The sequence below is a fragment of the Caretta caretta genome, chromosome 13 (assembly GCF_965140235.1).
Source record: "Caretta caretta isolate rCarCar2 chromosome 13, rCarCar1.hap1, whole genome shotgun sequence".
Classification (NCBI taxonomy): domain Eukaryota; kingdom Metazoa; phylum Chordata; order Testudines; family Cheloniidae; genus Caretta; species Caretta caretta.
This window is the reverse complement of record NC_134218.1, coordinates 20,694,704-20,710,145: the sequence shown is the minus strand read 5'-3', so window position 1 is coordinate 20,710,145 and position 15,442 is coordinate 20,694,704. Positions and strand designations below refer to the sequence as shown.

Here is a 15,442-nt window from a genome sequence, read left to right as displayed (position 1 = left end):
AATGGGGTCCATTCAGAGGAGCTATAGGTTCATTTAAAGGGGGAAATGATTAGAGATGTTATTTCAGGTGGAGCGAAGAGCTGAGGAATGGCAGAGGCTTTATTTACACTGGGGCTAGAGAATTCCAAATGGAAATTAATGTTCACATGTGATTTACCCAACATAACACAAGAAATCTCCCTAGGTTTACAGTTTCCCAGTCACCTTGGCGCTTCAGCTGCACTGATATGCCTAGCTGTAGATGTGAGGGAAGCACTGCAAACACAAAGGTCCTTTTTGTTATATTTCTGGCCAACCCCAGACCCCACATTCTTCAGAGCCCCAAGATAATACTTGATAGATTTCTTTCCCTATAGGAAGATGCCAAGTTATAGCTCCAGCCCATGACGTTTGTGACAGGTTGGTGTTTTCGTTAGCAGTTTATCTGTAAAAGAAAGACCACGCTCTCATTTTGTGATGAGTGGCATTGCCATTTGTCAGGAGAATACTATGGGCTGGGGAAACTGCGTAATCCCTGGCCATCCTCCAGCCACAAGGGCCAGGAAGTTGAAAAGATGGTGACAAAGAAAGATCGGTTTCCTGGCAAGCCGTGAGTGAAGAGCACTCAGAATGCTGCAGGGAGATGCCAGGTCACATGTGACTAGGGGGCGGGGGAGCCTAGAGAGGTGTTGTGTGAGTGCGTGTCGGGGGAGTCACTTTACTCAGCTTACCTTGGAGTCTGGCTGCTCCTCAAAGTTGAGTTTCTGGGTCTCCATGTGGCTGCTGCCCATGCTGTCCAGGCCCATGTACCCGCACACCCTGAAACCAGCCTCTCCCAAATCCCTCGCTGGAAAAGAGAAGGAGAAACATTTCCCAGACACAGAAACCTGGACACTGGGTGAAACCAATGGAGCTGGGACCGTGGAGCTGGAGCGAGAGGGTTGGGGCTGCTGCTGCTGCTCAGACTGCTGGTGGCAATGGAGAAAGTGGGAGGGCTGAGCTGTTGTTGTCCCCCATGCCCTCGCTAAAGAGAGAAAGAGGGGTACTGACCCCCCTGAGAGGGCATAAGCAGGGGAACCTCCCCAGAAGCATCTTTGGGACACTTGGACACTTCTGGTCTCCAGCCGCCCTGATATAAGATGCTGCTTTCCTGCATCTCACCCTCCCTACCCTGCACCCCTAGACACCTTCGACAACAGGCTCGGCAACTTATCCCGACTGCCCTGCTTCACCATCTCCCCCCGCCCCCAATCCTGGTCTCCATCCCCCTTCTGTTCCTCCTGGCTCTGATCTTCCTGCTTCCCTTCTCCCACATCCCTGTCTCTCCACCCCTCCAACATCTTACCTTCCCGTATCCTCCCCCACCTGGGCTGCACATTCCCCTCCCCAGAGCACATTCCAGAAGCCCCTTGTTCTGCTAAGTATGTAGGATGTCTTCACCTGTGCACAAACACAACACCCAGCGGGGACGGAGGGGGGCACGTGTCAAGAGATGGAGAGCTATATCAAGCTGCGATTGTAACGACCTTAAATACCCAGGACAGGACATTTGTCACCCTTGTCCTCTCCACTGCTATCCCCAATCCAGCGTTTGCTGCTTCCACTTGTAGGTCTTTGTCTGTCATTTAGGTTGTAAGCTCTTTGGGACAAGGACCTGGGGTGAAAGCCTTACTCCACTGAAATCAATGGCAAAACTCCCCTTGACTTCAGTGGGGCCAGGATTTCACTGTGTCTTTATTTATTCACCTGCACGGTACCTTGCATGCTTTGGGGCACTCAGTGAGTGAATAATGAAAATAACGGGGCAGAGCTGCATGGGGGCAACGGGAAACATTTTCCTTTTCTGGGGACCCACGGAAGTGAAATTTTCTGCATGTTTTACCAGCACTGAGAACCTTTTCACCCCATTCCGCTGGCCACCAAGTGCAGCATTTCCTACCCTTACGGGCACCCACGCCACTCAGATGCTAATTATGTCGGTACTGTTTTTGCAGTCATTGTTTCACAGTGATCATAACTAACGACTGAAGCAATGAAGCCCCCTGCACTATCTGAAATGAGTGTGCCCACTGCCATCCCGACATGACCCTGCACACAGCACCCCTTTCAGCAGAGCCAGGTTTTGCCAGGCCACCACTCTGAGCCCCTGCTGTGTCAATGAATCTGGAGGCTGTCAAACCCTCTCTGTGGTCAGGACACATTTCCTGCAGCTGGCAGCCTGACCTAGAGCACTGCTGCAGGCATTGTGGTGTTTTCTCAGGCTCTCGGCTGCCTGGCGGGCCCCTTGAATCCCTCACAATGATTAATTCCCTGGTCTGTGGCTCTTAGGGTGTGTCTACCCTGCCGTCGGAGGTGTGATGGCAGCTCATGTAGCATATCCCTGGTGTGGACTGTACAAGCCCCCCTGGAACCCTGGCTACGTACTCGCGTTGCTAGCACGTGCTGGGTTCTGTGTTACCCTCACTTCACTGCTATTTTAGCCTTGCTAGCTAGATTAAAGTTAGCCCAGGTATGCCTATGAGCTGCAGTCACTCCTCCCCCTGCAGTATAGATATACCCTTCATTTTGGTTGGATACCTTAGGCCAAACTCAGTCCTGACAAATGGGGGAACCTCGCTTCTAGATTTCTGTGGGAGCGACACGGGCTCAGAACCTCTCAGGTTCTGGTCCAGAGCTAGGAACTGGCTGTGGTGTTTAAGGGGATGGTTGACTAGAAGGTTTTGTGTAGGGCTCAAGTCAAGGGCTCAATAACTCCATCCACACAGAGAGCTAGGAAACTACTCCCTGGCAAAGGCCTTGATTCACCAGCATTTACGAAGGGTAAAGTCCTTGGCCCAAATACAGAAGTTCTTACTCAGTTGACACTCCCATTGCCTTTTTAAAAAAAACAAAAAAACAAAAAACAACCTTTTGTTATTTTGGCTGAAAACCTGAATATTTTTGATGAAAAATTCCATTTTATAGAAAAGCCATTTTTCACGGATAAAAGATTTTCATGAAAAATTTTAGACAATCTCCTGGTCCCAACCTCCTTTGCCTCCCTGCATAATCCCCTTCCCCTCAGGTCCTGATCCTCACGTCTTGTCCCCATTCTCCTCAGCAGATCACATGTGGTGCCTTCAGACGCTCCTTAGAGGAAGTGCCTCTGATCTTTGGCATTTTTAATGGACTCTTTTCAGATTCTCTCCAGTGGATCAGTCCTGCGGATGGAACATGCACTGCTTCTTCCCATCAGCTCAAGCCTAGTTCCATCTCTTCCTTTGCTGCTTTTCATCACCCCCACTCCACCCTTTCCTGTGAACTTGAGCTAATAGAGCTGAACAAATACATAATTTGATGAATTTAACCTTGTGATCTGTTTGAGTACATGAACTACGTATTCATTTGTCATGGGTAGTCGCTCTGTTAAAGCTCAAGAACTCAAACACTAACAGGTCAAATATACACACAAACTGAAAACCACTTGCATGTCTGAATGAATATTTGCAGACAGCTTTTCCCACTGTGCTCAGTTCTGCTTATCGGAAGTGGATGAGTGGCAGGACTTCTTCAGGCATATGTGGCTTTCTTCTGCTCTTACCTTTCATCTGTTCCTGCTTCAGTTTCCATCCTGGTCCAGTCAGATAAACACAAGGTGGGGGGCAGAAAAACCTGACAAAACAAAATAGCATCTTTGTTAAGTGAACAGTACCGTAAGGAACTTCACCAAGAAGGGTTGTTTCTTTGTACGATTGTGAATCCAGAGTCTTCTTCATTGCTTAACCAAGTGAGAGATGCTTAGACATGACCTGCTTCGGGGTCACTAATGCCAGCATATACCTGGAGCAGGTCTAGGGTACAGATCAAGTACTCTGAATTGCTATCTCTGTAGTGACCGTTGGATGGAGCCCAGTACTGCAGGGTATTAGTCTGGCAAGCAGCTTAGATTGAAAACACTGGTAAGACAGTTATAAAAATTGGAAGAGCTACATCAGCTAGGGCAAAAATCTTAACAGTTAGCTCATCTGTTGTTTTGCCACCCAGGGCGTGTTTTCACAGGAGATGCACCCACAAAAATGTGGATGCCTGCGTCACAACTGTATTTGCACGTATAGATATGTGCAAAGTGCGCAGTCATGCCATCTGCATGACCAATGGTGGGTCTTTGCAGGCACCGAATCATAGAATCGTAGGGCTGGAAGGTGCCTCAAGAGGTGACGTATCCATTTCCCGGCGCCGAGGCAGGATGACGTATACCTAGACCATCCTGGACAGGTATTGGGGCCACGATGGGAGGGAGCTCAGTGCACTCGTTATTCCTGTCTCTCTTTGGCCTAAATAGTCTGCCATGTTGCGAACATCTTCCCATCTGTTCTCGTGCGAGCCCCGCCCCGGGTTCCTCAGGCAGAGGATGGATGCGGTTGCACAATTAAACCTGTTTCTGGCTATAAGACTCTGGTGACCTGCAGACCTATCAGGCTGTAACGGTTTTACCTGTCTCGGTGTGTGAAGACCCAGAGCATGCCCCTAACTTGAAGCACCTGAGGAGGATGTGAAGGCAGCAGCTGTTCAACCATGTAGAGTGCCATTAGCAAGGGGTCAGCGTGAGTTAGGTCATGCTGAGACAGTTCTTTTAGCTTCTCCTTGCATGACAAACCAACCACATCCAGTACCCTGCGCAGCACCGGAGAGACGAGACTGCCTCTCGCCACAATGTCCATCCCCCTGCCCCAGATGCCCGCATGTGCAGCCACATCTATCAGGTGCTCTCTTATTGGAACATGCCAGCCCTACCCAAGGGCAGATGGCTGAGAGGGCGCATAGGGAAAGCTGGTTTCAGATCTTCGCTCCTTGAGTCAAGAGAGAATTTGTCATAGAGAATTTTTCAGCTTGGAATGTGGAAGTTTGAGCAGGTTGAGAACACAGTTTGTATTCACAGCCAGCTCCGGAGACCAGTGCAAACAAATCTATAGCCAAAGTTTTGGAAACACATTTTCCTGTGTTTTATTTGGGTTTCCACTGTCTTTGCATTCATGTGAATGGTGCAGATTCATCCCATATTGATACTGTGTAAAACGTTAGCAATGAAAACACAAGTCTGGGCTGGTTCCATATTTCTGGGTCCTAATCTTCTTGGATAGGTGTTTATTTAAACAAGTTAGCTACAGTATAGGACCCTGAATTCCCATATCCAGGAAAAATAGCACTAGCTTATTTAAACTTTAACCTAGAAGCTTCGTGCCAGCTCGTAATCACTTTTTAGATTTCGCTTCTGTTTTCCTTGCCAAACCCACAAAAATCTGCTTCCCAGCATCCTTTGCACCACGCCTCAACCAGGGTGCGCCAGGGCTATGTCTTTGGTTAGCCCCAGTGACGCAGCAGCTCCACTCGCTGGCTCAGCGCCCCAAGAGGATAACAATCTCAGGGCTGTTTGAAATGGGCCTGAACCAAAATCCCAGATCCAAACACACGTAAACTCTGGCAAAGGCTGGATCCGGATCTGCATTTTGCAGCTAGCTGCAATCTCTACAGCGGATCAAACTCGGAGCTCACAGCCGCCCTCTGGGGAAGGTTGGCTCTCAACTCTACAGCCAGGGCCCACCTCTGTGAAAAGTATCTTCCGTTGATCCAGTGACCGGAGAGGGAGGGGAAAAAAGCAAAACCCCACCCTCAGTACAATTGGGTCTCTCTCAACCTCCTACAGAGAGATGACATGACTAGAGGGGAGAGAAAAGCATGAGAGTGAAGTGCAGAGGGAAGGAGAGAATGGCAAAGCGGAAAGGAAGGAAGGAATCTAACGGACCTAGACAATGACTGTTAAACAGAGTGAGGATGGGCTGCAGCAAAGATTAATTGCTGAGGGCACTCCAGCGAGCTGCGTGAGGGAGGTGAAATGGCCAGTGGTGTCCCACAGGGGTCAGTGTTCAGCCCTTCCCACCATTTCATTAATCCAGGACAGAGTGTTTCGGGGCAGGGACTGCCTTTTTGTTATCTGTCTGGGCACTGCCTAGTGCAGGGGGCCCTGAGTGGGACGCTTCGGTGCTACCATCATAATCATCATGAATGACTGTATTGTTCTGAGGCTGTGTGAAGGTTGAAAGGTGAATATAATTGGTTATGTTAGCTCACCTGCTTCATCAGACTAGATAATGAAACCCTAGGAAGTTTTAAAGGGAGTTGTAAGAGTCTGGTTTTTGGAAGGTGATATCTAAAGGCAGGGCTGTATAAGAAGCCAGGCAAATCTCCTACCTTTTTTCACTGCCGTATGATTTCTGTGCGACTTTTGCATGCAGTATAAGCACAGTCTGGTCAGCTGGGAGCTGCAGATATCTACGCACTCCGTCCCGGAGAAGGTCAAGTTGATCTGGATTGGATCTAAAAGAGAGTCCCGAGTAGTACCCTAGCAAAGGGGACACAACGCTTGGCTTCCTACCATCCCCCTACTGCTTGATACCGTCCCGGACCCAGAGCCACCCTGAGGAGTATTTAACATGGAGACAGCCAGCACAGGCACCTTACCTGGAGGTGATAGCCTTCTGTCCCCCATTCCCCTGCACCGGACCTTGACAATAGAACTACTTATAGCCAGGTGCTGCAAACCCCACTCTGCTTACTGCGCCGGTATGATATTGCATAAAACACCACCAGGAACAGTCACAGGTTTGAGACACCCCCCTCCCCTGCATCACTATCTGCAATCAAGGCGTCTGGTGCCTCTCTCTGTAAGAGCTGCTGTTTTAATAATACTTCCCAGCAGGAGCCCAGTTTAATGATGCGAACTAGGACAAGAGGAATCCCGTTAGAACGCACTGGGAATGGGAAAGTTTCAAAGCTGCTGTAAGACAAGTGCTATCATTAAAATTGTTTGGTTAGTTTACCCGCTACTTTCTCCAGCCTTCAGTAAAAGACAGACAGGGAAAGCTTACCTTAACAGCTTGGAAACATTCCCATTGCTTCCTAATGGGAAAGCGCATCCTTTCACTCCTCCTCTCAGTCCCATGTTATAAAGATAGTGACATTCTGATTGTTCATGATGTTCTTGTCTCATACACATGGCCCTTAACGGCACCGGGGCCAGCTTCTCAGATGCTCTGCATCTTGGGCAGTTGCATGCTACTGAACTGGAGCGGTGGCATTTTACACCCAGTCTCCATTCTCTGTGCACTGGTGTAAATGAATGCACATGGTGCTGGGCAATGGGAAATCAGGTAATGTTATCTATAGTGATCCCCTCCTCCTTGTAACTGACAATAGTTACAGTCTCATTTATACCGCACTGGAGTTTTCCACCATCTAACGTGCTATCTTTACATGCGTTCTGTTTAACGTGTATTTATTTTTATATCGCCCCTCAGTACATTATGAATGTTTATGGAAGGTAATAATGAACATGGCTGGGGAGCTACTATTCTTGGGATCGGGAGCTGTTATTTGGTTACTGCCAGTGATTGTTCCGTGGAAATGTCCCCATTTTGCTTCACTGCAAACTAAAAACCAAGGGCCAGATTCTCAGCTGGTGGAAATTGGCATAGCTCCATTGACTTCAGTGGAATTACCCATGCTGAGGATCTGGCCCTTAGACTTTGTTAACATGGTAGGTTATGTTTCCACTGACTGTAGGCAGATAAGCCCAGTCTAAATCACACAGGGCTTTCGCTGTGTTGTGCTGGAACCTGACCACAGGATGCTTGTTTTAAAGGGACGTCAGGCATAGAGAAGCTGGAAAGTTAAGTAGTTCACGGGCACGGTGGAGATGCACTGTACTGCTGCCTCACCTTTGCAGGAAGTGAAATTCACTCCATGCAGAGCACTAGTACAGCACCTGCAAAACGTTCCACAAAACTAGGAAAGTGTGGGTTAGGTGGGGGCATGGGCCTTGCGCTTCAGTTGGGCCTAGGAGCTACTTCCTTAATGGAAGGAAACCTGCGAGGGAGGAAGTAGAAGCTGTTTGGACAGGCCTCTTCTCATTCCCACACTTAGGGAAGACACTTCTTTGGTGCAGGGCAGTCAGTGAAGCCAGTGAAAATGTACCCATCATCTTAGGGCCACACTAGCCAAATATGGCAAGGACATCACTTAAACTGAGCTCACTTGTTTCTTGGCTCCATGTCCAGTGACACACACACACACACTCACAGGGTGTTCATACACACAGGACCAGGCACCACCTGGACATCTTTGGCTTGCTCATGATTGATAAACCTACATGAAAACTGGATGGAAATTGGTCTCCAGCCTCTGGCATGGGGCCCCCCTTCACTGCTGGGGTCATGCATGATGTTAGTTCCCTCAGAGGAATGGTGGCCTCATGATGGAGGCTCAGAACTATCAGCTGTGATTAAAAACACACATCTCCCCAGTGGCTTCCTAGTGCAAAGAGCTTCTTCTCACTGCTCAAACTTTCAAGCTGCATGGCTGTGAAAAATGGGGATGTTTGCCTTTAAAAACACAAAAGAACCTTAGATGTAAAAAGGATTAGTGGAAGCTAGAAGCTCCAAATCGCAGCCATATACACAGTGCTGTACCACTGGTGAGACAATGCCAGGTCACGGGCAGCCCTTGGTGACTTGCTCAAAGGACAAGCTGGCTATTGGAGACTTCAGGGCTGCGTCCACTATGGCACAGGGAAAATCCTGCAATATAGACTCAACTGAGTTTTCACTGAAAAAATAATCATCCCAGCTCTCAAATACACGTCACACTAGCCAGAAACTGCAAGGAGCAAAGAACATAAAATACGAACGATTTGGGAGCAACTACAAATCTGATCCTGTCCCAGGATTTCAGGCCAGCTTAAACTGATCTCCTGATGGACTCAGAATAATGTGGCACCTGGACTTCTTATAAAAAATGAAAGAGAAACAGCAGCAAACAATCTTCACCTCAGTGACAACCTGAGAAACCCTTTAAGACATTTTACCTGCCAACGCTGCACTTTTCAGTAAAGTGCAAACCTGCTGGAAAAGGGCAGCGCCCTTAACAGCTTCTAGTAACAATCCTATGCGACGGCTCCTCAAGCTTGGGCCCCCTTGTACAAAGATTCATTGTCTGGTACTATGTTGCTGATGGCTCTGTCTTCAGAGTATCCTGGAGACTAGAACAGGCAACGGCGTTGACATGGCAGACGTGTCCAGCAAAAGAACGTAACAACCTAGAGTCTTCTTTATCTGCAGCTGTCCTCCCATAATCATTGGCTGCATTTTCACTGCACAATCTTTTCCACCACTGTTTTCCCTGGTTTTTAGATGGATGCTCTTGATCCCCTGCTCTCCTTGTTTCCAGTGTCTTCTGCACAGACACTGAGCTCTCCAATGTGTGACTCAGATCCTCAGCTGGTGTAAATTGGCAGAGCTCCATTTAAGTCAATATGGGGATGCTGATTTATAGAGCTGATGATCTGGCCTTGGGTCACCTGATAACATTAGCTGCTGCTTTGTATCTGAGAAGTGAGGGGTTTATGGCTGCTGAGTCTATTCATAACTGCTGAGTATGAACTGTAACTGATTTTCACTGGCAACCAGAGGTGTTGTTTTTACTGATGAGACCGATACATGGGCTGCAATTGTTAGCGCAAAGGCAGTGGGTGCTTTATTTTGTGGTCAGTGACAGTTCTCTGCAGACAACTTCACTTCATTATTTACTGCCGGTCGCCAATTAGCTTCTTTGCCAGAGCCCCGTGCCAGTACTAATCATCAGATGTTCTTCAAAACATTTAAAGATGTTTGCTTCTGATCCAGTTGTAGAATTTTGTCCACAACTTTGCCCCTGGCTACCAATCAACACACTCCATTACATTAATATTAGTTATTTAATCCTGGCACGTAACTTAATTCAATCCTTTATATCTATTTAATGGTTTATACCCAGGCCTGGCCAAAGCTAACTGATATGGAAGCGAGCTAGCAAATTGACATAACATTGGCATCCAGTCCATGTCATCATATGCCTCATATGTAATGCTGAAAAACCATACTGCAATGTGCAGTTTGAGCTTCAATTTGCCTTTGCAAGTATTTTCCTCATTTAACCCTGCAAAAGAAAGGCCTGCCCCTGGTGAAGAACATTCTTTGCCCCTTGGGATAGAACTGCACCCAGTTTTGGCTAGGAAACATCTTGAAATGTACTGCACGCTGAGGGTCTGTGTCATTGGGCAGTGGGTCTCAATCTTTCCAGACTACTGTACCCCTTTCAGGAGTCTGATTTGTCTTGCATACCCACAAGTTTCACCTCACTTAAAAACTACTTGCTTACAAAATCAGACATAAAAATACAAAAGTGTCACAGCACACGGTTACTGACAAATTGCTGACTTTCTCCTATATAATTATAAAATAACTCATAAATGATAAAATAAATCAATTGGAATACAAATATTTTACTTACATTTCAGTGTCTAATATCTAGAGCAGTACAAACAAGTCATTGTCTGTAGGAAATTTTAGTTTGCACTAACTGCCCTAGTGCTTTTTATGTAAAACTAGGCAAATATCGAGATGAGTTGATGTACCCCCAGAAGACTTCTGCGTACCCCCAGGGATACGTGTACCTCTGGTTGAGAACCACTGTCATAGGGCATGACCACCCTGTAGTGCCTCCTGCTGGCCAAACATGGTGCTGACAGCACTTCCTGACTCCGTTTCTTTCCTCAAGGTGGGTCTCCTCAGCTTTCCATACACTGTACTGGAGACACATCTTACCTCTCTGGCTAAGTCGCAAACAAAACTTATACCATCCTAGGGTGGCACAAACATGAAATAAAAAGGTTCTTCTACCCTTCATGGGCTTCTCTTCGGCCCACCCTCTGCGCCCTGTTCCCGCCCCTTTCTTGGCTACCTTTCTGGCTCTGGGATAAAGCACTTAGACCCCAGGCTGGTTCCCCTGGAGTCCCCAGCCTCCTAAATACCCTGGCTCAGGGCCTTCCAGAGGAGTCTGACCATTCCCTGCAATTCCACTCTCAGACTGATCTCTCACTGACCTTCTGTAAGGTCCAGGCGTCCACTAAGCTATCACCTGATCCTTCTTAGTTCCACCACCTCAGGCTAGGAAGCAGTTAACTAATTATGGTTACAAGCATGACTGGTTCTCCGTTGCCCTGCACCTTGTATATTCATTTATGCCAGTGCAAATGAGTGAATAGTGGATGAAATCGTTGCTATTTCCATTTGATAGCATTGTATACTCACTTTGCACTGGTGCAAATGAAAACAAGGAGAATTAGGCCCAAAGGCTCTGATTTTTTATTTATTTATTTTTTTTCAGAGTCTCAGCCTGACCTTCAGTACTGTGGGTGCACTTGTGGGTCCCAGTTCAACTCTCAGCTGTGACAATGTGCATGGTTCATTCACAGAGAGTCTAGCCCCAGATGAAGGACTCTGCTGAGGGGTTCAGCTGGCTCTAGTGTTGGACCACCAGCACTGAAGCTCTTTAAGTTTTCTATCTATGTGGTTCTGTGTCTGCCTAATAAGCTTTGATCAGAGACCAACTTCAGAGGTACACATTCCTCCTTGATTAAGGTCAAAAAGGATTGTCTGGACATGGAGGCAAATGCTGAAGAAACAACAACAAAGGGGAGTATTATTCTCTGGAGCTATCTTGATTTAAGAGGAAGGAGCTGCTTCAGAGACAAAGGCTAGATTTGTGCAGCATAAATCAGTGGGGAAAAACATGCTGCTCTGATTTCTGTTTAGCCCTTTTTACTCTTCTGTCTCAAAACACTTAAGCAGCAGAAGAGGCAAAGCTCCCATCAGTCATCCCCTCCTCTCCAGAGCTGTAGGATTCTGTTTGCACACAATTCCCATTCACCAGCATAGGGATCAGATAGCTCCAGATTTGCACTGTGAAACAGGATCATTGCCAGAGCTTGTTGGGAGGAAGGGAATTGGGGTGAGGTCTGTAAACCCTTTGTAGAGGTGGATTCCACTTTGGGAGAGTCCCTGAAATGCCAATGGCAGGTGGAGGCAGAAAGGAAGGCTGTGACCAAGGCCAACTGCTAACTATAAAAATAACCAAGGCAATTACAGAATAGGGAACAGCTACAAAATGAGTAGGAGGCAGCAGCAGGGAGTACTGTTTAGGTGGAATTAACCACAAGGTTTTCAGTCAGACACATTGAGCTGATAGTCACTGTATGACTCCTGCTTCACAGGTTTTCATGTGAGGATATTTTTGCATAGGGATATTAATATGCATTCAGAGGGCTATTGAATGTGATGTTATTTAACATTTGCAAACAGAACCATGGGTATGTGGGTGATTGCACAGGGCTTACTGAAGTGCATAGTGGGATAATTGTCCATGTGTGGTTATTTACTGCATAGGACTGGCAAAGCAGTTACATGCCAGATAGAGACAAGCAGACTTTCTCCAACTGTGCGGATCTGATATCTAACAACAGAGTCTGAGAATCAGCGACAATGATCACTTGGGAAACTGAGGTGCTATCCCTCTGTCTTTTCTCTGCAGCCATTGCTGTCTAAACATTGGAACTAAATTGTTTCAGTGATGCACTTTTAAACAGTGTTCACCATTCTGAATGCCGTGGCGACCACCCAGAGTTCATCATCTGGTTTAAATTTACCTCATGAAAGTCAAAGGGCCTTTGCCAGAGGAGCTTAACAGACCTGCTCTGCAGTTTTCTGGCACCTACTAACTGTTATGGGTTATAGGGAATTATTCACGCTGTATGACATTTATTATATGGACTTCTTAAAATGCTTTGATTACAGTATTGTGTTATTACAGCATCACATTTACAGTGCTGCAAGGGATGGGTTCTTGGAGCTCTTTCTAAAACCCCCTTTTCTAGCTGGAAATCAAATGTCTTTGCACAGAGTGAAGTATTGTTTGGAAGCAAAATAACGTGGAGGATTTCTCCCCCAAAGACCTTTTTCTGGTTGGCTGATATTTGTAACCCCCGTGCTCCCAAATATAGGATGTACAGCACTAGGGCTAGCATGGCTTGCCCCTTGAAATAGATACCATCTCTTTCAAAATGACTCTGGAGAGGGCTAAATTGTAGTTTATTATCAGATGTGGTTTGAGCTGTGACAAGGAACTAGAGTTGTCAACATTGTATTTCAAAAATAAGGGTCTGTTTTCTTAGTATCCCTTTCTTACCCCTCCTGATATTTATTAATTATTAATAATGAACAGTACTCACCTACATTCATTTCTTGTTGCTTTTTGCAGCGCTCAGCAACTCCTGATCTTCTTGTACAGAGATGAAAAAATAAGGGACTGTTGGCAACCCTACTAGGAACTGAAGTTTATAGGTAGCAATAAACTATTGGGTAACTAACAATCTGCTCCATGAGATCATATCAATCAATACTCTGTATTGGTTCCACAATTCAAATGGGCCCTTCTTCCTTTCCTTCTCCCACCTCTCCCCACTAGATAAGGTGATACCATACATTTGCCATGCACATGCTGCCTTGAAGCTCACCTTCCATTTTATTCTTACATGCAAACGGGTTCTTGTGCTAGCTGCTATCACAGACATGACTCCTAGGTTTATATTATGCAAATAAAGATTGTTGTGTTTTAATTAAACAAAACAAAGGGACACATTCAGCTCAGACATCACTCCTGATGCCTAACCTTCCCTGCCATTAAATCACATGCCCCCTAGAGATTCAGCAAGAATTGCAATTTATTGTTTAATAAGCATTCCCTCAGGAATGCGTTTCAGCTGTGCCCCAGCCTAGCCTTCCACTTGTGGGGGCAAATCAGGTATCTGTCCTACAACTCCTATTCGTACCCACAATTGATGGTAGGTGCAGAAAAATATGGGTGCAGTTTTACAGGCACAAATTGTACTTTCTGGGTCTTAGAAATTGTTATTCTTTGTCTGTAACCATAGCAGTAATGTTTATATGTGCTGTCTGTGTACATTAACAGATTTAACACTCACTCATTTCTGCTAAGGTAATGATCCAGCTATTCTGGTCTCTCTGTAACTAAAGTAGAAGTCTATGAAGATCAAAGTATGTTCCACACATTTTAGGGCCTGATCCTTCAATCTTTAGTCATGGACATCTACTCGTGAGAAAGATTTGCAGGGCTGGGTCCTTAGATTATATTTTCACCTTCTCCCAGTTGAAGGAATTGATGGTTTTGCTTCTCTGCCTTCTGAATCCAGCTGCATTGCAGCTTGCCTGGGCGTAACTGTTACAATGAGTTATTATAGTTTCATACAGTTACGGAAACTGAACGACTCAGTAAAAAGAAACCCATTTTACATGTCCGTGTTACGCCTTTTACTGAGTGTTTGCGATAGCTGCCAACTGCATTGCTCCTTTGTATGGCATCAATGCTATATTTTGTGTGAACGGAAAAGTCATTAGAAATCACGTTGATGGGAAACCTGCAGTAACTGGGAGCCCTAACTTTTCAATACCTCTTTTAATCCAGAAGAAGCAGACCTTGATGAGTTGTGTGAGCATGTGTATTTATAAATTATATATTTTGGTTGCTTCACCCACAAATGAAATTACAGCCTTTTTTGGGGTTGAGGAATGTACTGCCCAGGTACAGCAGCACCAACATTACACAACAGTTGAGAAGAGGGAGTGAAAAAAATGTGGCCACTTGAAATTCACCAGGGAACTTAGGTCAGCCAGGGGGTTAATTACCCAAGGCAGAATGTAGCCAGTTACTTAAGTCATATACCACCTGCCCAGTGCTGAGGGGCTCATGAAAATCTACTGTAATACAATATTAACCTGTTTCCTTGAGCAGTGGAGGGAGGAACTGATCTAGTGAATTAGGCCAGATTCTCCACTGCCCTGCATCTCTGGCAGTTATTTATAGCAGTTCAAAATGTGTATAAAAGGCAGCTAAATCAGAATGGTAATGGTTTACTTCCTCCTTTGCACTGCTGTAAATGATTGCATAAGGTGCAGGGCAATGGAGAATTTGGCCCAATCTGTCTAACTGGTCAATGCCTAATTTCTCCATAGCCAGAGGTCCCAATATTGTATGTGAATTAACCTGTGCTGTGTTATGCAGAAGGTCAGGCCAGATGATTGTAATGGTCAATTCTGTCCTTAAAATCTATGAATCTATGACCTCCAAAACACTCTCAAATCCGCAAACATTGCCTACTGGGATCCCCAAGCCGCCAAGTCAATGCAATTTGTATATCTGGTCAGGCACACTCACTCATTCTCCTCTGGGACCTTCACAGTTAAAGGGTTTTGCAAACACATGCCAATGCTGGAATAGGGAAGAAAAACAAAACCACTCCCAGGCTGTTTAAGCTGAGTGCTGATAAAGACAGAAGAGGTATGAATAATTTTTCAATTATATAAAGTTTGAATACGATGGACATTTTTTATGATTGAAATTTCCACTAGCACACACCTTTGCTTGACACCCTATTCTGTACATGCACGGACATGAAAAACTCAAGACAAATTAAATGGATATATGATTATTACCTGTCAAGGAAATTCCATACAATTAACCACATCACTACATAAAG

General features: G+C 45.9%; 1 protein-coding gene across 4 annotated transcripts in view; it reads right to left on the bottom strand.

The window, feature by feature from the left end:
- The window catches only part of RBPJL (recombination signal binding protein for immunoglobulin kappa J region like), a 39,625-nt gene that overhangs the window by 12,035 nt on the left and 12,148 nt on the right, over positions 1 to 15,442 (bottom strand). For 2 of the 4 annotated variants that reach the window (XM_075118797.1, XM_075118795.1), the window contains 3 exons: positions 6,208 to 6,333; positions 3,560 to 3,630; positions 711 to 826 (listed from right to left, as the gene is read on the bottom strand). In XM_075118797.1, coding sequence (XP_074974898.1) covers positions 711 to 826; positions 3,560 to 3,630; positions 6,208 to 6,333 — 313 coding nt within the window. Of the gene's footprint in view, positions 1 to 710; positions 827 to 3,559; positions 3,631 to 6,207; positions 6,334 to 6,884; positions 7,431 to 15,442 lie in introns of those variants that run through there. The other 2 variants (XM_075118796.1, XM_075118794.1) reach the window with 2 other exon arrangements.